The sequence below is a fragment of the Humulus lupulus genome, chromosome 8 (genome assembly GCF_963169125.1).
Source record: "Humulus lupulus chromosome 8, drHumLupu1.1, whole genome shotgun sequence".
NCBI lineage: Eukaryota > Viridiplantae > Streptophyta > Magnoliopsida > Rosales > Cannabaceae > Humulus > Humulus lupulus.
In genome coordinates, this window is record NC_084800.1 from 127439271 (window position 1) to 127463330 (window position 24060).

At 40.7% G+C, this 24060-nt stretch overlaps 1 protein-coding gene across 1 annotated transcript; it reads right to left on the minus strand.

Annotated features, from left to right (window-relative positions):
* Positions 1–234: 234 nt before the first annotated feature.
* LOC133798424 (geranylgeranyl transferase type-1 subunit beta) lies at positions 235–4379 on the minus strand. The gene is made up of 11 exons (XM_062236699.1): positions 3862–4379; positions 3206–3281; positions 2893–2951; positions 2583–2722; positions 2232–2287; positions 2063–2139; positions 1893–1938; positions 1548–1672; positions 1291–1358; positions 1122–1209; positions 235–673 (listed from the first exon to the last, which is right to left on the minus strand). Exons 1-11 carry the CDS (start codon positions 4078–4080, stop codon positions 524–526), a joined length of 1104 nt encoding a protein of 367 aa, XP_062092683.1. The 5' UTR covers positions 4081–4379; the 3' UTR covers positions 235–523.
* Between the last annotated feature and the right edge of the window lie 19681 nt (positions 4380–24060).

Consider the following 24060-nt stretch of genomic DNA (forward strand, 5'->3'; position numbering starts at 1 on the left):
TTTCACGTGATGTCTGTGACATAATGAAATGTGTTTCTGGGCATTTAAGTAAAAAGACTTGCAGCTGGGTCAGTTGAATGGCAAAACTAGAGAAGTCGGAGCTGAAACAAACTAGAGTTTTAACACCCAATTGCTCAATGAAGATGGGAGTCTGGTTTTCTACTACTTTTGTAAAGTGTACTGAAATGACTGATTTTGTGCCAACTTTAAGAGTTTGTCTTCGGCGAATGAATAGGGAACAAAAATCATTTATATGAAATCTATATATAGTTTTTCTTGTAAATGTTAGAACAATCTTAACATTATAAACAACATTAAATAGGATACATTCCCACTTCTTTTTCTTTTGTTTTGGTAAAAGAATGTTTCAAAGATCAGTAAACAGTAGACTTATGCATCCCTCAACCTAAAAATGCAAAAACATTTCTATACTTTAATAAACAAGCCGGCTTTAATCTGGGATGATCATATTATACGCATATACTCAGAAAACTATTGCATTAGAGAGATCAGAAGAACAATGTCAGATTTCTCCAGTAGCAAGTTCTGCAATTCCCAGCTCAACGCAAAGCGGGTTCAGACCGGACTCTTCCAAAAGACTAAATGTTGTAAATCCGTAGTAGGAATGGTAAAGATCCGGTAGCATTCCCGGGAACTTGCTGAAACCACCATACTAGCAACGAGACAAATATTAGCATCAAAATTGAGGACTTATTCATATACAAATATATATTAAGAGCTTTAGCTAATAGATATCTTTAGTTTGTAATTGCAAGAATGACATAAGTAGTCTTCTCACAATGAACCTTACATTAACTCTTGAGACCAATTTAACCGAGACAAGATGGAAAAGAATACCCGTAAAAATTATTACAGCAATCATATCAGGTTCTTTCTCCCCTCATATCAAGTGCAAGACTCTTTAACTACCCTCTCTATTATTTGTAAAGGGGGGGCCATACATACTCATACAGTAGCAATAGAGACATATTAGCTACGCAAATAAAAATTTGTAGGTGGTCCATACAAAAAGATCAGAGAACATATTATTTCCACCATCTTTCAGAAGATGTATGAGCTGAATTTCAATTAGCTAGTGGTAGGAAAGGAGAACCACATACCTCAGACTGACAAGTTCGCAAAAATCCACGCAAGGATTTCTCTTCAATGAATTTGTGGCCCCCTAAAATTCGAAGTACTGCTCCAATCCTACACAAGCTCATACCGTTTGTCAAAAGCACAATAATTCAATGCTTTTACAAATTCATCCAAAGATGTTCTTTCACCTACCAAAATGCATAACAGGTATCACTATCCTTGTTGGGCCTGCCTTGAAATCCTCCATCACTTGCCTGCCTCTGCAGCAGTACAAGTTTTATTTTTATTCATTAATTGAAATAACAAAAACACTTAGGTTAACTATTCCAGTAGACATAGTGAAACAATAAAATTATGAGTTCTCATAATGTCTCCGTCATTTTCACTTGCTTTGTTATCAAACAACCATACAGTGAAATCTTGACATTTTGGCCATGAAGAAAACAAACCTGCAAGCTCCAATCCAGCAGCAATGGTACATTAATTATGGAAGATGACCAATTTTTTGAGAGAATGTCATCTTCAATGAAGCCCATCAACCGGAGAGATGCTACAGCGCAATAGGTTGCACCACCTGTGCCACTAAATTAAACACCGTTGGATGATATTATATGAACAAAACCCAGCTTCAAAAAATTCTAAAATAGCTATACTACAAGACTAGAAAACTACTGGTCCCGAAATACATTATGGTTGGATAAAAGAAACGCTTCAGGAAAGAAAGTTCAAGTCTTTTCAAGCCATTTTAAAGTCGGATGCTACAATCACATAATGAAGAACTTTGTTAAACTCACCATGAGATTCTGAACCAGGGATCAAACCGAAGCCTCCATCATATGACTGAAATAATTTTTCGCCGAGCATAAGTATCTATACCAGTCTCAAATAATAAAAAGGAATTCACATAACCCCAAGAAACTAGTCTCAAATAATAGAACTAACCAAAACTACTACATAAACAAACCTGACAATTTAATATGTATTCCTTGGCTTTCTCCTTGTCCATGCCACTCCAATTTTTCAACATAGAACAAATGGCAGCTAAAAAAAATAGGTAGCCATATTCAAACTACATTCCAGCGTAGGACTTGTGCAACTTAATGATAAAAATCAACGCAACATTTTTCTCTTACCAGCACAATAAATGAATCTTAGATCTGTCTCTGCCCCTGTGTGGATGGGCATAAAACTGCCAAACAGAAAAAATGACAATAAATAATAAAACTTTTAAGTACCTCATATGAAGTTGTATCATCAAACACTACTATAATAAGACTCCCACTACATGAGATGCTAGACTAAATATAAATGTTCAGAAGCCATTCAAATGATTTGCATGCATTGGAAATTACAAGAGGAAGCAAGTTACTATAAACAATCTAGAAAGAGTGAGTGAATCAGCCTGTTTTTCGTGCTACACACCAACATTAGCCATTACAAGAAAAATTTCACCAACAAAATTTAGAAAAAGAAAAAAAAAATACCTCCCATCAGGCTGTTGAAGGTTCTTCATGGATGTCAACATTGTTACAGAATCAAGTTTGGAGAAGTTATAGCCAATTATTTTTAGAATTGCTAAAGCACAATAAGTACTTGCCAAATGACTACCATTATGAACCAAAACCTGCAAGGAAATGAAGCAAACGAATTATGTCCACAAAACAGGTTAGATCTTCAAATAAACAGTACAGCCGCAAACCTTTCTGTGCAAAGCAACCCATTCACTCAAAAATCAAGAGAAGAAATATAAGAAAATCAAAACAGGAGGCTTAGTGCACTAAGAGTTTAACATACCCCATTATCATCTGGAGGAAACTGAGATGTTCTGGAACCACTAAAGCCATAAAATTGTCCTGTAACAAACCAACGGCAAGTCAAATGTTTGGCCTTCTCATTTTCCAATTTATGAAAGCTAAACTCATCAAAGATCAAATAATGGAGCTCAAGAAAAAGCAACCCCACAATAAACAAAGCATCGTAAATGGAATAAGAAACGGGATTCAAAGACAGTTCATTCGTCCAAGCAATAAGAGATAACATTTCTGTAGTACTTGAAAATTAAAGCAATTGATAACATATTTCTCATTAAGTGAACCCATAGTTATACCATTGTTTATTTCAGCTTTATCACTTGGGTGAGCTTGAAACGACAATACCCATTCAGCAACTGCGTCCTTGTCGATCTAATAAATCATCATTCACAACATAAAAATCAAAATTTCAACTCCAAATTCTTGATAACCAGTTCATACAAAAAAAAAATAAAAAAATATTGAGCAACCACTGACTAATCTAAGAGTTCCTAGACTCCAACTTTTCTCGTATGATCCTATGTATTGACCAAACTACACTAAAGTGAGTAAGAATGAACCAATTTATATATTTTTTAAGAAAAGAAGAGCTTGAATCTTGAAGCCAAAATATATCAATGTGGCGTGTACAGAACCCAAAAAGAAATAAATTAAATTTCTCATCATTAACAGGAAGCAAAATGTGAACCAGTTAGACTAGAATATAATACAGATCTTTCAATTTGCTAAAATGAATACAAATTTCATCTTCTGATTCGAAAGATTTCTTTGACATTAATTATAAGTACACTGCATTTCCATGAAAACAAATATTCACATCTTATTGAAGAAGAGAAACTGTGAAAGATCCCATCTTTGTTTCTCTCTATATATACAATAAAACCGAAAATCAAAACTTTCTTGGCATTTTCTCGAGAAAAAGAAAAAGAAGAAACAGAGGTATTAAGCGTACGGTATGGAGTGAACCGAGGAGGTCAAGGCCCGAGATGACAAAGTAAGCGAGAGTGAGGCGGTTGATCTCTTGGGTTTGGTACTGGTACGGAAGAAGCTGGTACATCATCTGCAAGAACACGACGTGCCGATCTTTGTCGAACGAGTTTGAGGTCGAAGACGAAGACAAAGACAGAACAGACTCCATTGGGTCTTTCTCCGAAGAGGATTCCATGCCCATCGCTTTTGGAGTTTTTATTTATAATTAATAATAAAATTGTTTTGCTCTAATATAATCCTTCCTTTGTTCTTCCTCTTTTTGGTTCTGTTCTGTAACTTCTGTGTTCGCTTTGAGAAGCAGTTTCCACTTATGCCCTTTTTGGTACTATTATTACTACAGTTTAGAACACCATTGAGTTCGGTAACTCAAGCTCAACTCATCTACTTTTCTGTCTTAAATCGAAAATATAATATTAGTACTTTTAACTAGACAAAATCTAATTTTCTTTGGGAAAAAACTCCAACCTATTGTTTGTTTCCGAAGAAAATATTACATGTACAAATAGTACAACTATTTTAGCTCATAAAATTTTAAAAATATCTTCACACTTGTTTTCTTCTTTTTTTGCCTTTTGAAATAAATATTTTTCTCTCCCTCATATTATAATAAATACTCGAGAAAATATCATGTGTCAAGATGAGTAATCTCATTATTCACCTCAAAAATGTCATTTGCCAATTTAAATGCATCCAGCTATTAAAAACAAATGAAAATGAGCATCACCACTATTTTGTTTTTGGAAAAAAAATCTTTAGTGTCCTCACGCTTCCACTTAAGCATTTTTCAGGAATTTACTAGTGAAAATTTATTTTTGGAGTCTATGAATTAAAGATTTTATTCAGTCAATAGAATAAAGAACAAGTATTGAAATGTAAAGAACACTAGCAGATATTTGTAAGATTTATTGATAAAAATTAGCTACTCTTAGGTCACACAGTTGAGGGAAAATCACTTCATTATAGTAAATTTTTGTTCTTTACAAATTACAAAACTAAAATATTAATTTGCTAAAAAATAATCTAAAACTCACAATAAGATTTACAATTTACCCTAAGTTGAATCTCCCACTTAACTTTCTGTACTTCTAAATCTCTTAGGAGCCAATTTAGCATGCAGGACTGGACTGTCCTATATTAGACTAAATTATATTTGTATTATACCATGTTTGGTACTAAATAAAGAGTAAAATACATTTTTAATAAATTTGTAATTTTTTTAAATAAAAAATAATGTCAAATAATATTTAGTACTCATAATTAAAAATAAAAATGATGACATAAATTTATTATTTTGAAAATTAAAAAATTATTATATTGAAAATTTAATGCAATTAATATATAACATAAACAAAATTAATAATAAGAAAAGAGAAATATACAAAATATTGTGATATACATAAATTAATATATTTAAAATATTTATATATTATATACTATAGAAAGAAAAGAAAAAAGCTAAGGATTTTATTAACCCACCTTCTTGGTGGGTTAAAATAGTCTCCGTTTTATAAAACAAAATTAGTGAAGGGTCAAGTATATCCAATCTCCCATCAAGTCTAGTTTTGGCTCAAACATAGGATTGGACACAAGTAGTCAATCTCATGTGCTTGTCCCTTGAAACAAACGAGCCCTAAAAGAATGGCTGAAATCCCTTCAACTCAACAACTCTGAAATCCCTTAAAAAAAACATTGAGAACAGATTCCTCTGTTCTTCTCCTTGAAGAATTTGGAAAACCAAGAACATCTAACCTAGAAATCTGCAACAAAAATGTTAGAGAGAAAAAACAACAAGAACAAAGAAACTCTCTACAACAATGGAATGATTAGCTCAACTATCAAAACCTAAAACTGAGCAGTATATAAAGGCAGGTAAAGAACCTAGCATAAAAACCTATTAACAAACTAAACAAAAATTAGTTAAGCCCTAACTAAACATACTTATCCCATGTGGCAAATGAAACCACGAAGATCTCCAGATGCAACCAAAGCACAACCCAGATGCATCTGAGATCATGATTTGCCAAATAAATAAAAACATGCACTAAAACATGGTTATAACAATCTCCCTCTTGGCAAATTATGATCAATGAACAAAACAAAAAATCTAACTAACAGTGATCAATACCAGTACTAAACCAAAAGAAACAAAGTCAAGTGAATAAAGCACAAATGTTCAACAACACCACTAGACTAAATTGAGACTATAGCAACTAAACAGAAATAACAAGAGTCATAGAAACAACAAAAGAACTGTCAATCGAATACACCAATTTCTCCCCCTCAGTGATCATAATCAAGGAACAACTTTCTTGAGGCGAGGTCAGATGAATCAGGAGACGACTAAGATTTCTCCCCCTGAATTGGAGACTCCCCTTGAATATCAGGATTTGTGAACCATTTATGTCTCGTGGAGAAGAAAACTCCCCCTCAATTGCAGGCACTTCAGAGAATATATTCACCATTGGAGCTGTAAAGAGAACCATAACTTATAGCGCTCTTAGAAAATATTTGTGATAAAAGCTCTCCGTTAAGAAAGTGTTTGGCACAAAAAAAAAATATAGAACAGCTAAACAAGGCCCTTATTAAAGCAAAAGATCCAATGAACACGGCCAAAAACAAAACAACCAAATATCATATTTTTTCAAAATTTAAAAGTTGATCGAAATAAACAAGCCTTTGAAAATACATGTACCCACAGATGACCAACAAATGATATTTCCCACAAAAAAAGATCGCTAACCTCATGAGCACAATAGAGAAAATGAATATGAAGCTTTGTTAAAAAATAAAATCAATATCCAAAAGATGTAAGAGTATGTTGTGATTCATAAAATCTAAAAATAAACTCTTAAAGAATGAAAGTTTGACAAACAAACATCAACCATTTTTTTCAACAAGATTTTTTAGCCTAAATTTACCATATGTGTGTGCATGTGGCCTCATGGAGCCAAAGTTAAGGCTCACTCACTCTTGATTTTATTTTTTTTCTTTTTTTTTTGCCCATTTTTTTAGTTTGTAAAATACAATGTCTCTTTTTGAATGTACCACTCATGGACTTTGTCAAAGCAATTAGTTATGGCTTTCACTCATTTTCAGAGATGTAGCCGTCTCCCTTAATAAAAAAATACTAAGTAGAAGGAGAAAACTTCTCAAAGCATAAATTTCCAAAAGGGAAGCTCTTCCCATTGCACCCAAAAATGGTAGCCTTTTTAGCTGAGACAAATAAATGCTCAAATCAATCTTGGAGAAAAAAAAAAGAGATGAGAAGTACCTTTAAACTTGGAAGATGATTAGAGAAGCAACAGTTGAACCACAACACAAAAAAACAAAAGTAAGATATTAAATTGCAAAAAAAAAAAAAAATGAACATAGGTGAGCATTTAAAGCTTTGGTAAACATATCAACTAATTGAGCATATGTAGAAACATGGGAAATGGTGAGCATTTTTTATTCAACCAAACTTTTAATGAAATGATATATGATATCTATATGTTTAGTTCTTGAGTGAAGTACATGATTTTTTGAAATGTTAAAGGCACTTGTGCTGTCACAATATGATGTTAAACACTTCTGTGGGTAGCCATAATCAGTTAACATCTCATTTTGCAAAGGCCCCATCAAGTCAACATGAAGCAATTATTGGAAGAATTGTTTCCTGTCAGAATTGAACACTCGTTAGATGAAACAAAACATTGAGCTTTAGTAAAACTTACAGTGAAGCTAGCATCGCACAGTTGACTGACACTCATAAGATTTGCCTTTAGACCTTTGACATACAAGACACCCGTGATGGGTGGGAACCCTGCAAGAACCATGTCGCCTTTGCCCAAAATAACACCCTTATTACCATCGTCAAATGTAACAAGTCCTTCTTGAGACTCCTTGAAATTTAACAAGAGATTTTCGTTTCCAATCATATGTTTAGAGCAGCCACTGTATAAATACCAATGTTCATTCTTGAATGTTGAGAACGAGGTATGAGCAACCAGAGCACAATTGTCATTGGGTTCAGATTTAGGCCTCCATTGACCATGAGCAGACTGTGTAGAGTTTGTAGTAGGCTGTCACCCCTTTCAATCATCACTTTTCAGTAGGACTGAAGTTTGTAACACCTTGGTCGTATATGGTCGCGTCTGTGGCAAAAATGACATGTTGGAACAAATATTTTTCTTTGAGATTGTGGAACTAACGTGGGTATTTCTTGGATAGAAGAAACTTTGGGTGGAATTGTAGCCTCTTTAGAGCTACTGATAACCTTTGCAGAAGAGCCAGATCCATCAGTATTTTTGCTTACAGCAGCAAATACAAATGGCAGATTTGGTGCAGATGATAATGATTCCTCGATTGTTGAATTCTTTCCCTTTTTATACAGCAGCTTGTAGCCTAGAGCATTTCTATCACCATAAGGCTTTTGATTCTGAAGATATTGACTTAGAATCGCTGTCCCAGGTGGAATGAACTCAAGAGCTTGTTTGGCACGAACAAGATCAGCTTCCAACCTATATATTAATTCATCTTTTTCTTCAAGTTTTGTATTGAGATCTTTGATAGTTCCTTCGAGCTGGGCATTTGTGTCAGTCAATGCCTTGAACTTCTTGGCCATATAGGACAATTGGTTAAACATCTTCTCATATGCAACTTGCTTATCCACGCTATCACATTCTGAGTTAACAGAATCTGTATCTTCCTCAAATGTGTTAGAGCGAGTACTTTTTGCAAGGAACACCACCATTTTCTTTTCTTAATCGGAGCAATCACTGATACTGTCATCTTTGTCTTCATCTGTATCACTCCAGGTTACTACGAGAGTCTTTTTCTTCTTCAATGTGTTTGCACATTCAGCTTGTTTATGGCCAAATCCATCACATTGACGACATTGAATGCCCCGAGTCTTCTTGTCCAGTAACTGTGGTTGCTTATTAGTGGCAAGAGTGATCTTCTTGAAGGAATTTTCTTTGCCTCCATAGGTTTTCTTGTTAAGATTATTTTTCAAGACTTTGGCATAATTCTTGGTCAATAGGGCAAACATATCATCTGCCAGACCTTCAGATAGATCTGCAATTTTATCCTGCTCTTCTTTGTGAACAAAGGAAAGATTAGTGTTAGGCTTTGCATTCTCTTTTTCTGGCTGCTTCTTGCTCTTACTCCATCTTTTCAAAGTCAGCTCATAATTTTGCAAGGATCCAATTAATTCATCAAGATCCAGATCTTCAATTTCACGCACTTCCTCAATTGATGTGACTTTGGCCTTGAACCTTCTTGGAAGAACACCAAGACCATTGCAAACCAGATTGGCACTTAAGTAAGTCTCACCGAGGGAATAAGACTTATTGGATATGTCACGCAATTTTGCATGGAATTCAGCTATTGATTCGCCCCCCTCCATTGTGAGATTTTTGAAGGCCTTATCAAGAGAGCGAAGTCTGGACTTCTTGACAACATTGGTGCCCTCATTCTTGACTTTGAGTTTTTCCCAAGCTTCTTTGGCAATCTCACAATTTGCAATGACCTTGAGCTGATTTGTGGAGACTACATTAAAGAGAGCATGTAAGGCCTTTGAATTGAAGTTTTCATTCTCAATTTCAGTAGCTATCCAATCTTTCATTGCTTTGGCTTTTTCGACATCACCTTCTTTGACAGTGGGAGGATTCCATCCATCTGCAACAGCCATCCACACACGTTCATCTACTGCCCTAAGGAATGCTCTCATTTTATCTTCCAGTATAAGTAGTTGGCTCCTTCCAGCATAGGGGGTCTTGTGGTAGATCTAACTTCCCTAAATAATTCTATGATCAACACAAACAAAGAAAATAATCTTGAGAGGGTTAGATGAAACAAGAAAGCAAGAAACCAGGAAACAAACAAGTGGAAAGCAAGAAACCAAAACACAAATAGATGGAGATCAAGAATGTAGGAAATACATATTGCAGGTGTTTACCGAGTTTTTCGGAAACCTTAATAATAGAAGATTAGAGAGCTTATAAGAAAGGATTTGAGGAGTAAAGACAAGGTTTTTACGTGGTTGGGGCGTTAATAAGACTTGTCTTTACTCCTCAAATCCTTTCTTCTAAGCTCTCTAATCTTCTATTATTAAGGTTTCCGAAAAACTCGGTAAACATTTTGGTGCTTTCATTGAGAGCCTAAGAAAGCTAGAGTTGACCTTGAACGTTGGAAACAATGGTGAACACAAGACACACCACTTTCAGCCCTACTAATCAAGAATAAGGCAATGGAGAGCCACTGCCCAGCCAACCTCTTCCTCAGGGTCAGTCTGAAGATGCACCTCATCAGATGTCCCAACCTGACGAGTCGCAGTTATATGAAGGCAGGGCGGAATATGAGGAAGATTACTATGAGGAAGAAGAGGGAAATGAGAGGGAATACCACAATCTTGAAGTTGAGGATCCCGTGATCCCTAAAGAAGTAGACCCCAACCAGCAGGACCTGGAGATGACTAAACTGAGACAGCAGGTCCTGGACCAAGAGGCCAGGATTGCCGAGCAAAAGGAAGCCACTCAACGGATGCAAGAGTCCCTCCAAGCCCTACAAGCTTTCATAGCCGCCCAAGCGGCTAACACTCCAGTCGTTCCGCCTCCAGGAACGCAGCCGCCCGCTCCGCAAGCTAGGAATGGTGCGCCCGGAGAGGCGAGGGCGATTCCCGTTTCGGGACAAGATCCCGGACAGGTCCCGGTTAACCCGGCCCAGGAGAAAGGAAAGGCCAAAGCAAACCCCCAGAGGGAGGTCCCTCCTGTCCTATTGACTGGGACCCTTCCCCGGCCGCTCCCTAGGAAAGAGAAGGTGCGCCCCATCCCAGGACAGGGCCACCCAATCAATCCGCGAGGGACGCGTCCGCAGGGTACCAGGCCCCGACCCGCCCCAGGGCGGACTGGAAGGGAATGGTCTTTCCACCCAAGCGCTTCTGTGAACCAGCGCCAGTAGATGATGAGCTAAATGCCCCCAATTCCGGGGATGATACATCTCGGGTAGACCTGCGCAATGGGCTGAATGCTCGAAAGGAGCGGGTCCGCAAAGAAAAGAACTGCCCCCGAGATGGCGATTTGAGAAACAATCTCAACGATAGAAGGAACGAGAGAGTTCCCTTGGAGGATGGTACGGCCAAACAGTTCATGGAACAGCTGGCCGCCTTGAAGAAAGTCACGGACCGCCTGGTCCGCAAGCAGGAAGGAGCCAACACTAATTCCGACGAGGAAGACAAGGAGCCCTGCGCCAAGCACATCCTGGATGTGATGCTCCCCAAAGGATTCAAAATGCCGAGCCTGGCCGCCTATATTGGAAACACTGACCCTAGAGACCATCTGTCGCGCTATAATCGTTTGATGACCGTAGCCCACGTCTGCGACAACGGCAAGTGCCTCTGTTTCTCAATTACTCTAGGTGGACCTGCTGAAGAATGGTGGAAGAGGCTTAAGCCAGGATCCATCCAATCCTGGTCTGGACTGCAGTCGGCTTTCTGCAAACAGTTCATGGCCACCATGAGGATAGACATGCAGATTAGTGCCCTCGCCAACATCAAGCAGCTCCCCACAGAGACGTTGAGGGCCTACATCCAGCGCTTCACCGAGGAAGCCTCCAAGACCAAGGTGGACGATGGAAAGCGCTTGGTGGCCCTGCAATCCGGGATTCGGGCCGGATCTCCCATCTGGGACGACATGCAGCGCAACAAGGCAGCTACCCTCGAGGAATTCATAAAAGGGCCCAAGGCTTTATTAACTGGGAGGAGGCCCAAATCCAAGAATTCGGATGGCAGTCGGCGCCTCAGCCAAGTGCCCAAACATTTCCAGGATACGGGGTGCAGTATCCGGCCCAGCAGTACGTCACTCCCCCGATTGCGCCAAGATCAGCAGCCGCGCCAGGAATGACCTTTGCTACACCCGCAGTATATGGCCCTGCCCCTTCGGGATACGCCCCAGCCCAGTCTACCCCTTATTTCGGGTACAGAATCGCACTAGTCGGGTACAGTGTTGCTCTCGTCGGAGCCCCGCCGTCCCAGGTGGGGGGAACCGAAGCGAGTGTGAATCCTTCCCGGGGAAAGAGATCTGGGTACACCAACCTTGCAGATACTAGGGAGAACATCTACTTGGCCACTTAAAGGGCGGTCCATTACCGGAAACTGGCCCCCATGTTCAAAGGAGGAAGGAATCTGATGGATACTAGCAAGAAGTGCGCTTACCATAAGAAGGTAGGCCACACAACCGAAGAATGCTGGAAGCTCAAGGATGAGATCGAAAATCTGAACAAACTGGGACACCTCCACCAATGGGTTAGGATGCCTGTGGGAGTTCCGGGATTGTCAGCAGTTCCCGGGCAATCCACGATCCCGGGCGCGCCTAGAGCGTACCTACCTCCCCAGGGAGGATACGCTAAGGGTCCGGGACCGCAGGCCCCTCAGGGGGCCCCCGCCGTGCAGGCGCCTGGACCCAGAATGCCTTACCTGGCTGGGATCGTGCCCCCATGAGTAGATGGTCACGTAGCCACCATCTCGGGCGGGCCCCATCTGAGAGGATCGTCCCAAATGATCAGAAGCGTCACCTCGGCGAGCTTGACCATGACCAAGAGGTATACGCCCTAGTCCAGGCACCAACCCAACGCCCGAAGTTGATGAACGTCCCCATCACCTTCACAGAAGATGACGCCCGCAATGTCCATTTCCCGCATCACGACCCTCTGGTCATTGACGCCCAAATCGCCAACAAGATGGTGTCCAGAGTGCTGGTGGACGACGGAAGCTCTGTCAACATTCTGTTCAAACCTGCATTCATTGCGATTGGCTTGACCGAGGCGGACCTAGCCTCATGCCCAACCCAGATGTACGACTTCAATGGGGACTCAATACTCCCGATGGGAAAAATCCAGTTGCCCGTAACTCTGGGGAACGAGATGCAAAGCTCGTTCAAATTTTGTACGTTCATGGTGGTGGACTGCCCCACCGCTTACAACGTCATTTTCGGTTGGCCCGCGTTGGTCGAGTTCGGGGCAATCACCTCCATCCGCCACTTATGCATGAAATTCCCTTGCGATAGCGGGGGAATGGGAACCGTCCAAGGAGATCAGAAGAGCGCGCGGAAATGCTACCACGAATCCGCCCGACTCGTGTGCATGGTCCGTGAAGAGCCCCTTGAGGAAATCGCCAATCCAGTCCCGCCCCCTCCCCCGGCAAGACGGTTTGTCGGGGATGAGGACGAGCTGGATCCGCGTATAGGGGAGGATCGCGTCCTAGAGCCCATGGAGTAGATTGAAGAAGTGTGCATCAGTGACACCGACCCGACCAAAGTAATCCAAGTCAAGAAGAACCTGAAAGCGGAGGTCTGAGCCGCAATCATCACCCAGGTAAAGGAGAACCAGGACGTCCTGTTGGGGTTTTATGCCCTAATTAAAACCCAAATTCTTTGTAATCTCATTTTATTATCAATAAAAGAATAGAAATCATTTTTTGACTTGGTCAATCACTTTGCTCACATGTTTTATTTTCATGATTATTTGTTTAATATAAACTTCTATTAAATCTCGAGCATATAGCTAATCTTATTTATAGTGACGTAATCACAGTGGAATATAAATATGATTATATGTTCAAAATAAGTTAGTCCTAAGATTAGTCAGTGCACCGGATTTACACTGACTTGCCAATCTACGATATGATCTACTTACACATTACAGTGTTATGTTCTTTCCAGAACATTAGCAAAGTAGATAAGATCGGATGTATATGTTACATCGGACATGGCCGATATTGACAGTTGATAAGATAAGTAAACATGTCGTTATTATCTATTCTAGTCATATCATATAGTTGACCATAGGTCAATTCAATCTCAATTCTTAGTGGTTAGTATTCTAACTGATTGTATTATTTGAGTTCTTTGACTTGTTCGTTACCAGCTTACCCTACGGACTAGCCCATACTTACATCTTGGGAACTCGGTAGTATAATTGAGTGGGAGTGTTAATCATAGGTATGAACATCTATAGCTTCTGATGAAGAAGTGAAACGATGGTTTCCTTTTAGTTTGGTTCAAGGTATTAAATGATAGAGATCTCATTTCAGTAATTAAATTAGTTTACTGAAATATCATTTACAAGGAACTAAGTGTTTTAAGGATAAAATACAATGAGGGGTAAAACAGTATTTTAGTCCTATCTCATTGTAGACCGTCTATAGATGATTGAGTGACAATTATGGTTGTAACAATGGATAATTAATAGCGTATCTATATTTGTTATAGAGCGTTCTATGAATTCAAGAGTGCAATTCCAAGTCTATAGTGGAGTCACGAGGAATTAATAAGTTAATAAATTTATTTGTTAGATTTATGATAACTTATTGGAGCTTGATTTCATAGGCCCATGGTCCCCATTGTACCTTGGATAAAATCATCTAGATAGTCTCAATTAATTGATTTAATTATTAATTAGAATTATCAAAGTTGACCAGATCAATTTTGGATAGTTTCACAGAGTTGTGTAATTTTGAGAAGAAAAGAGAAATTATGGCAGATTTATTAATTAAGATAAACTGGTATCTAAATTAATAAATAAATTTAAATCAATGTTCAAATTATAAATAATTAATTTGATAAAGGATTTAAATAATTATTTAATTAATTAAATCAATAGAAAACAATACCAGCCTTGATTTTAAGTCCAATGGGCTTATAATCAAATGGGAAATTTCACGGGCCTTAGCCCATGATAATTTCGACCTAGGGCTTCAAAATAGCTATTATTTCATTGATTTTTTAATTAAATTAAATGGCCTAATTGAGTCTATAAAAGGAGTGCTTAGAGAGAAGTCAAAAAAAAAAAAAAGTTTGACAAGTCACAAGTTAGATTTTCTGATAGTTTTAGATTCTCTCTAAACACAAGTCATTTTCTAAGCCACTTTGTTATTTTCTCTTCTTCTCTCTATATCTATCTCATGTGTTGAGAATTTGCCACACTAGTCTAGGTGGTTCTAAGGATACATTGGAAGATTGTGAAGAAAATAGAAGATCGGTTCAGTTTCTTGATAATACTCTGCGACAGAAAGGATACAAGAGTTAGAGAAATTGAAGGAAGGACTCTTAATTCCGCTGCGTATACTGTAAGTATTATATTATTTGTTTCTCTTTGAATTCAATTTTAGAAACATGTTTTAGGCTATCTCGTATTAATTTGTTTATTATTAGATATACATGAAAATAAATAAAGATCCTGTATAAGCCTAATCCAACACGTCCTGGCCTGGTCTCATTCGGATATGACTGGGATCGACCACAATGTCATTTGCCACGCCTTGAATATCGACAAAGGTGCGACCTCGGTCCAGCAAAAATAAAGGCCCCTAGGGACGGAAAGGGTAGAAGCACTCAAGCTAGAAGTTGAAAAGTTATACTTGATCAACTTCATCTGACAAGCTTTGTATCCCGTGTGGCTGGCCAACCTAGTTCTGGTGCCTTAGCCAAATGGGATCTGGAGGACATGCATCGACTTCACAGATCTAAACAAAGCTTGCCCTAAAGATTGCTTCCCGCTCCCTCGGATCGATCAGATGGTGGATGCGACGCCCGGGTATGAGATCTTGAGTTTCATGGATGCCTACTCAGGTTACAATCAGATCTCTATGCACATAGCAGACCAGGAACACACCAGCTTCCAAATGGACAAGGGGGTGTACTGCTACATTGTCATGCCCTTCGGACTCAAGAACGTCGGAGCCACCTATCAGAGGCTAGTCAACAGAATGTTCCGGGCCCAGCTGGGACGAAACATGGAGGTGTACATCGACGACATGTTGGTCAAATCCAAAACCTCCGGCGAACATTATGGCGACCTAACCAAAGCCTTCGCGATCATTCGAAGGTACGGGATGAAGTTGAATCCCAAAAAATGCACATTCAGTGTAGCATCCGGAAAGTTCCTAGGGTTCATAGTAAGCTTCCGGGGAATAGAAGCCAATCCGGACAAAATCAAGGCACTGGTTGAGATTCCCTCACCCCGGAAGCACAAATATGTACACAGCCTGACTGGAAGGATAGCCGCTTTGAGCCGTTTCGTCTCAAAGGCCACGGACAAGTGCATCCCGTTCTTCAACGTCCTTTAGGGAAGCCAGCGGTTCGAATGGTCAGCCAAGTGTGAAGAGGCTTTCCAATGTCTGAAAGAGCACCTACCCCAAGCACCGATACTGGCAAAACTGGTATACCTCTATTTGGTCATGACCAAACACGCGATCAGCGCTGCCCTAGTGCGCAAGGACGGGAAGGCCCAGCTCTCGGTCTGCTATGTAAGAAAAAGATTATTGGGTGTAGAATCACGATATCCACTAATCGAAAAGTTAACGTTTTTTCTATTAATCGCGTCTCGAAAGCTTAGGCCTTATTTCCAGGCTCATGCCATAAGAGTCCTGACCAACCATCCTTTACGGCAAGTGTTGCAAAAACCTGAATCATCAGGGAGACTCTTGAAGTGGGCCATGGAACTGAGTCAGTTCGACATTGCTTACATCCCTAGAACCTCAATCAAGGAGCAGGCCCTAGCTGACTTCATCGTGGAATGCTTCGGGATCACTGAAGAAGACGATCCCGCAGTGCCCGTGTGGAAGGTGTTCGTAGACGGGGCCTCAAATTAAAATGGAGCAGGGGCCGGAATCATCCTAGTCTCGCCTCAGGGGCACCAATTACAAAATTCCCTTCATTTCCAGTTCAAGGCTTCGAACAATGAGGCCGAGCACGAGGCCATGTTGGTCGGGTTGCGCCTGGCCCGGGAAGTAGGGATCGCAAACCTGGAGATCTATAGTGATTCCTAGTTGGTTGTCAAGTAGATCTTGGGAGAATACCAAACTAAAGGGGAAAAGATGGCAGCTTACGTGACTCAGACGCGAGAGAAGCTTCAAACTTTCAAGAAGTACTCCATCTGCCAGATCCCCAGGGATCAAAACGTGTTTGCAGACACGTTGGCAAAATTGGCCACGGACACTAAGGCGGACCTTTTTGGGCTAGTCCTAATCAATCATCTCCCTGTACTGAGTATTCTGACTTCCATGGTCAATGTTGTCGACTACTCCACATCTTGGATAGGACCCATCATCCATACCTGACAACCAAGGGGTTGCCGACGGACAGGGTGGCAGCCAGGAAGCTTCATTACCAGGTCCATAGATATGTCATGATGGACGGAAATCTCTATTGTAGAGGTTTGTCCATGCCATACCTCCGATGCGTATCCGGGACCGAAATGAGCGCAATCCTGCATGAAGTGCACGAAGGCTTCTGCGGAGACCATACAGCCGGACTCAACTTTTCCAAGAAGATCCTGCGCCAAGGATATTTCTGGCCAACCATGAAAAAGACTGTATTGATTACGTCCGCAAATGCGAGTAGTGTGAAAGGTACGCAAAGATCCCGCGAGCCCCTCTGACGGAAATAATCCTAATGACCAGTCCCTGGCCCTTCACGGTATGGGGAATCGACCTAGTAGGATCGCTCCCGACCAGGAGAGGAGGTGTGAAGTACGCTATAGTGGTCGTTGACTACTATACCAAGTGGGTCGAAGTGGAGCCCATGAACACCATCACCTCAAAGAAGGCCTTAGACTTCATCGTCAACAACATCGTATGCCGGTACGGGCTCCCCTACAAGATCGTGTCCGACAACGGGAAGCAGTTTGAAAGCGTCCACTTCACAGATTTCTGTGAAAGACATGACATCATCAAGAGCTTCTTCGCGGTCACCAGACCTCAAGCAAACGGGAAAATAGAGGTCGTCAACAAAATCTTGAAGGGGACCTTAAAGAAAAAGCTTCAAGCCTGCAAGAGCAAGTGGCCAGAGGAATTGCCCCGCGTACTATAGGCATACTGGACCACCGAACGAACGTCTACCAGACACACTCCTTACTCCATGGTGTACGGGTGCGAAGCCGTCATCCTAGTCGAAACGACGATCCCATCCCACAGAAGAGACACGTACAATCCCGCCCAGAACCACGCCTTACTCCAGGAATCCTTGGATCTCATCGAAGAGATCTGGGAGGAATCACAAGTCCAGTTGAAGATGTACCAGGGCAAAATCGCTTGGCATTTTAACTCAAAAGTGAAAATCCAAAGGTTCGAAACTGGCAACCTAGTCCTAAGAAGAGTCTTCCCTGCAACCCAAGATCCGGGAGTGGGGGTTCTGGGCCCGAACTGGGAAGGGCCGTACGAAATTCAACACGAAGTATGTCTAGGAACGTACCGTTTAAAGCGACTTGATGGCACTGAGGTCCCCAGGGCATGGAATGCGGAACATCTCCGTAAATACTATCAGTAGTCAGGAGAACATGTTTTAGCTTTATATTTTCTTTTGTAAACAATGTATGCCCGAGGGAGATTTCTTGAGCAATAAAAATGGCATGTAGAAAACGTCATAAAGGAATATTGTAAAATAATGAAAATTCTCATCTACCTCCGTAAGCAAGTGACCCAAGACCAGTCTTTGCTCACTTGGGGGGGGGGGGGGTATATCGATTATAAACAAATAAATAAATCCCAAACCTCAGAAATCCAAATGCTCCAGGATTGAACCAACCCAAACCGACAAGGTCTGGGGGGTGAAAGCCCAAATGGACGTAAGGCTCAGGCCTAGTCCCAACCCGGACCGACAAGGTCTAGGGGGTGAAAGCACAAATGGATGTAAGGCTCAGGCCTAGTCCCAACCCGGATCGACAAGTTTTGGGGGGTGAAGGCCCAAATGGACCTAAGGCTCAGGCCCGGTCTCGGACCGGACATACGTGGTCTGGGGGTACAATATATAGGACCTAAGGCCCAAGCCTAGTCCCAACCCGGACATACGCAGTCCGGGGGTACAATATATAAGACCCAAGACTCAAGCCTGGTCCCGGCCCGGACGAGCGCAGTCCAGGAGGTGAAATATCCAGTAGGACGTACAGGCTAGCTCAGGTCCTAACCTGGACATGCATGTCCCAAGGATATAAAATACCTAAAACTTGGTTGACCGTACGTGGTCCCAAATAACTAAACACCCGTCCGCGTCATTCCTTCGGTAGCACGGGATTATTAGAACGCGAACCCCAGGTATAAGTTGTCTAAAATTAGTCTTAGAAACAACCCAGGCTGTGAATTGGTTGTTAATGATAATTGATAAGCTTGGTATGCTGAATGTCTGATTATATGGATGTCTTGGATTGTTGCGTGTATGGTTACACTGTATGAGTTATATGATTGTTTGATTGATGATTATGCTCTGTTATTGTGTTTTCTTGCTGGGCCTTGGCTCACGGGTGCTACGTGGTGCAGGTAAAGGCAAGGGTAAAGTGGACCAGTCTTGAGTGGGAGAGCTTTGAGGCTGAATGTACATAGTCAGCTGATCGGTCGCCACGACCGAGGAGTGGTACAGGACAGGAAAGCCTAAATGTCTGTTTTGCCCTTAGAGTGGCTAGTAGTTGTACCTATAACCTGAAATTTTGTAAACTGTCTTTTAAACGCTAATTCTTTTGGGATCCCATGTACTAAAATGTTAATTATATGAAATGCAACTTTTGTGACCAAAATCTTTTAACCCTAGTTCAACTGTAGTTCTAGTAACACGTTTCTAACTAAATGACTTGATTAGCAAGTCCTGCACTTTTATAAATACACAGTGTAGCGGTCTTGGCTATCCAGGGTGTTACAGCGAAGCTTGTTTAAGTCCATAGATTGACCTACTCAGCTTGTCGACTTTGTTGTCCAACTACTTTAAATCCTTCTGATTGATCCATGTAAATGGTCTCACCAAGATAGCCATAAAAAATGCTTCTTTGATGTCCATTTGCCTTATTTCTTAATCAAGAATTTTGGCTATGGATAAGAGTATACTAAATGAATATTAACATGGCTATTGGAGAAATTTTTTTCTGTAAGTCGACTTTCTCTCTTTGGAACGAGTCGAGCCTTAAATGTCTCGACCTTTCCATCAGCTCCTCTCTTCTTCTTATAGATCCAATTGCACCCCATGGGCCTAAAGTCCAATGGCACATCTACAAGATCCCAGACAAATTAAGAGTACTTAGACTCTATTTCTTGGTACTTGGCTTCGAGTTAAAGATCCCTTTCAGACTTACCCATTTCCTGTTTAAAGGCCAACAAATCGTTATTACTTGTGTCCCCAACCAACTTGTGGGTTTCACTATCCATATCATAGGTACCGGGTTCTGAGAAACCCTCCTACTATATGATGAGGCACCGCAAATTTTTTACTTAGATTAGTGGTTTCCAAATCTACCTTGTTTTCATTGACTTGCGTCGGTGAGGATGGAATAATAGTTTATCATTTTTCTATCTAATACTACTTTGTTACGAGACTTGAATTCATTATGTAGTCGTTATCCAGAAAAGTAGCATTTGTAGAGCCAAACACTTTCTTGTCTACTGGATTATAAAATAGGCCACCCTGAGTGCCTTTAGGATAGCCAACAAACAAACAAACATCAGTTCATTGTTCTAGCTTTTGTTATATTATTTTATAATATAATGTTTAGATTAAATAAATGTGACAAAGTGTGTCACATATTGTAACATATAATAGAGAGTTACAATATTTAGATATATGAGATATATCCAAATAATGTAACATATTTGGTGTTACAAATTTGTAACTTCCAAATATTACTCTTTATTGTGTAAAATTGTTGTTACACAATATTGAGATGAATTTCATAAATCCATATGTGATATGGCTATTAGAGATGTGATTTTAACCCCAATAATGTGTTTTGGGAGTTACAAAATCATTTGGGAGGGTTTGGAACTGTTTGGAAAAACAGCACATTTTTAAGTGCTGAAATTGGTCGGTGGCCGCTGTAACGCCCCAAACTCCGGGGACCGTTACGGTGTGCCTTGTAAACAGTGTTAAACTCGCTAACCGAGACATTTGGCCAAAATCGTGAACTAAGTATGATTAGCGGTTTAGGGATTAAAAACTTTGGTTAAGATGTAACGTTTCACTAGAACGTTTAATATATACATTGGGATCCCGAAAATAAAGTTTAAGAGTTTATTACAGAAAGTATTTAAAACAGGCCGTTCTACGCGGCAAAACAGGGTTCATCCCTAGTTCCACTTTAAACCTCGGTCGTGGCGGACGAGCAGCTGCATATGTACACGTCATCACCTAAGCTCTCCAACTTAAGGATGGTCCAGCTTCCTCTTGCCTTTACCTGCACCACGTAGCATCCGTGAGCCGAAGCCCAGCAAGAAAACATAATAAAGTGTAACATAGTCTCAGCAACGATAATAATAACCATTCAGGACTATCAGTCCAAGCAAATAGGTGACAATAGCCAAAAGTCACAATAATGAGCATCGCTCCTTCTAGCCATGTGACGATAGGGTCACCAGGGCTTAACTGACAAGTGATCCTTTCATAAGTTTGATTAGGACAGGTGCATGGTGAATGGTCACCAACATAACCTTCCTCCCGACCCTAGAGTCGTGCAATGGACAGCGTCCCTTGGCCATGTGACAAACAGTCACCGGGGTCATATACCTTGGCCATAAACATCTGGTCGTAGACCAGGCAAGCGCTTATAGTTCTCATTGACCTTCCGATCGGTCCAGCATTAATACCCCATATGAGTCATTCAATGCCGACCTCGATTAGATCTAATCTTTAATCGGCCCGGCGTTCACAACGCACTGCCACTTCTGACCCTAGGGTCGGTAAAACACGACCAGTGCTCAGCCCGTGGTGAACTTAACTAATAAGTCACAGCTTCACAGACGGATCTGACATCATTGTCGATTCTGACTAATAAGTCAGCGCCATACACAGGTAAGCCATGCCACCAACATATATCACATGTTCAATATCCATAAACAAGGTATGCAACATGCTTACTTAACAGATACTAGCTCCATTAGAACCATGCACAACACAGAGGCTCAAGCTCTGAACAATATCATACCCAGTATACAAAGCATGTCCTAATCACATGTTTCCTATGCATCATATGCAACATATCCAACAATCCAACATGCACCAATAACAGCCATGCATGTCACGTTTAATAGTCAACCAACATGCATCAAGAATAGCCATGCATGTCATACATATTAATCAACCGACATGCATCAATAATAACCACGCATGTCATATTCATGAATCAACCAACATGCATCATAATAACCATGCATGTCTCATATACACAGGGTGTAGTTTTCTTACCTCAAAGTCGAGCTAGAACGATTAAAAGAACGACCCTTGAGAACGATAAACTTTTAGTCCTTTAGCGGTCACCTAGTCATAACCAAATATAAGGTACCATCAATAAAAATGATCAACATAAGTTCCCAAATTAATTTCTAGCCTCCGGGACATCAATCCCCACTTAACCGGGTACTAGGTACAACCCCGAGACCTATGGCTTGAATCCCCAAGCTTAAAAACATGTTTTTGGCAAAATTGACCTTAAGGGTCGCGGCCCTCCCCTGCTGCGCCGCGGCGCGCCTCCAAACAGAAAGGCTCCCCCCTGCCAGACGCCAAGGGCCGCGGCGCCCCACAGATGCACCGCGGCGCTCAGCCCAGACCAGGCAAAAACCAGCACGCGAACTCAGAATTTGCCCCTGCATTTTCCCTTAGAACCAGCCCCTCAAATTAGCCCAAAACCTCTTCCAAACACTCATTCAAACCTCTAGACATCACCCATAACCTCCCCTCATCAAAACCCAATCTAATCACCCATTAAAACCCCTTTGAATCCAAACTTCCAACAAGAAATCAAAGCTGCAAAACCAAAGAAGAAAACAGAGTATCACCTGAGTTCAAAGGCTAAAACTCACCTCAAACATAGCTTTGAATCCCCTTTGATGGTTGTTACAGGTTCCCTAGCTGCCACCTTTAATCCCCTAGCTCAACACCTCCATTTGAGCTCTCAAAATTCAAAGAAAGGTGAGGGAGAAAGCTTGTACGGGATGGAAGGGAGAAAGAGAGGATAGGCTCTGTTTTTTAATATCAATCTACAGCCTACTAAACCTCATGTATATCCAAGCCAAATGACCTCAATGCCCCTAGGTCATTTAAAGGCTTCTAAGCACTCCCAAGGGTAAAATCGTCCTTTACAACCCATACCGTTAATCATAATTAACGCTCTCCAATTCCCGCTATTCTCAATATTCCCAAATACCAATAAATCATATCCCATTACCCCTTTAATTCCCGGTAATGCCCTAATCATTAAATTCACCCCGAGACTCACCCCGAGCCCCGAACTTAAACCCGTTATGACTAGACCGAACACTTACATCTCATGATCGTCTCATGTCGAATAGCTTGAACCAATCCACCTTATAATGTGGCTATATTAATCAATCACAATCATGCACCCAAAATATACAATTACGCCCACAGTGGCCAAATTACCAAATTACCCTCATAATTAACATATGAGCCCATATGCATGCATTCACCATCATATAATAATATAATTTACGTAAACATGCATATAATCATTAAATATTATAATAAATCAATTATGGCCCTCCCGGCCTCCTAATCAAGGTCCTAAACCTTATTAGGAAATTTGGGGCATTACAGCCGCGGCCACTGAATGTTGGTGGCCGCGGCCTATGGGACAGAGACCAGTGGCCGCGGCCACTAATGTCTCTGGCTGCGGCCACAGGCCAAAAACTGACCAATTTTCAGTTTTTTCAATCTTTGTTGAACGGCTCAAAAAACCCAAATAACTCCCAAATCTCCTTTTTAATATCATATTAATCCAATTAAACATTGGTAACAGCCATGGGGGTTGGTGGAATTTTAAATTCAAAGGGTGTCTCTAAACTCTATAAATAGGAGCCTATAGCTCACTTGTAAGGCACAACATTTCTATCCATTAGAGCACTTGGCTAGAAACACCTTGAGGCTTGATAATTCCAGAAAGCTTTTCCAATATCTGAGAGAGATCCCTTAGTGCTTGAGTTAGGGGGAAATAAGCTTTTGGACAAAGGTTTTAAACCTTGTTCAAGTTGGTGATCCCCAACCCTCTTCACTTAGGTTGTGTAAGTGAGAGTTTCTTGTATTTCTATTCTTCTTTCTATTGTATTGTTTTCTTCTTATTCTCTTGTTCTTTTTACTTGTATTTCTTGTTCAAGAGTTGTAATCTTTTCTTTTCTTTTGTTTCAAACACTTTACTTTAT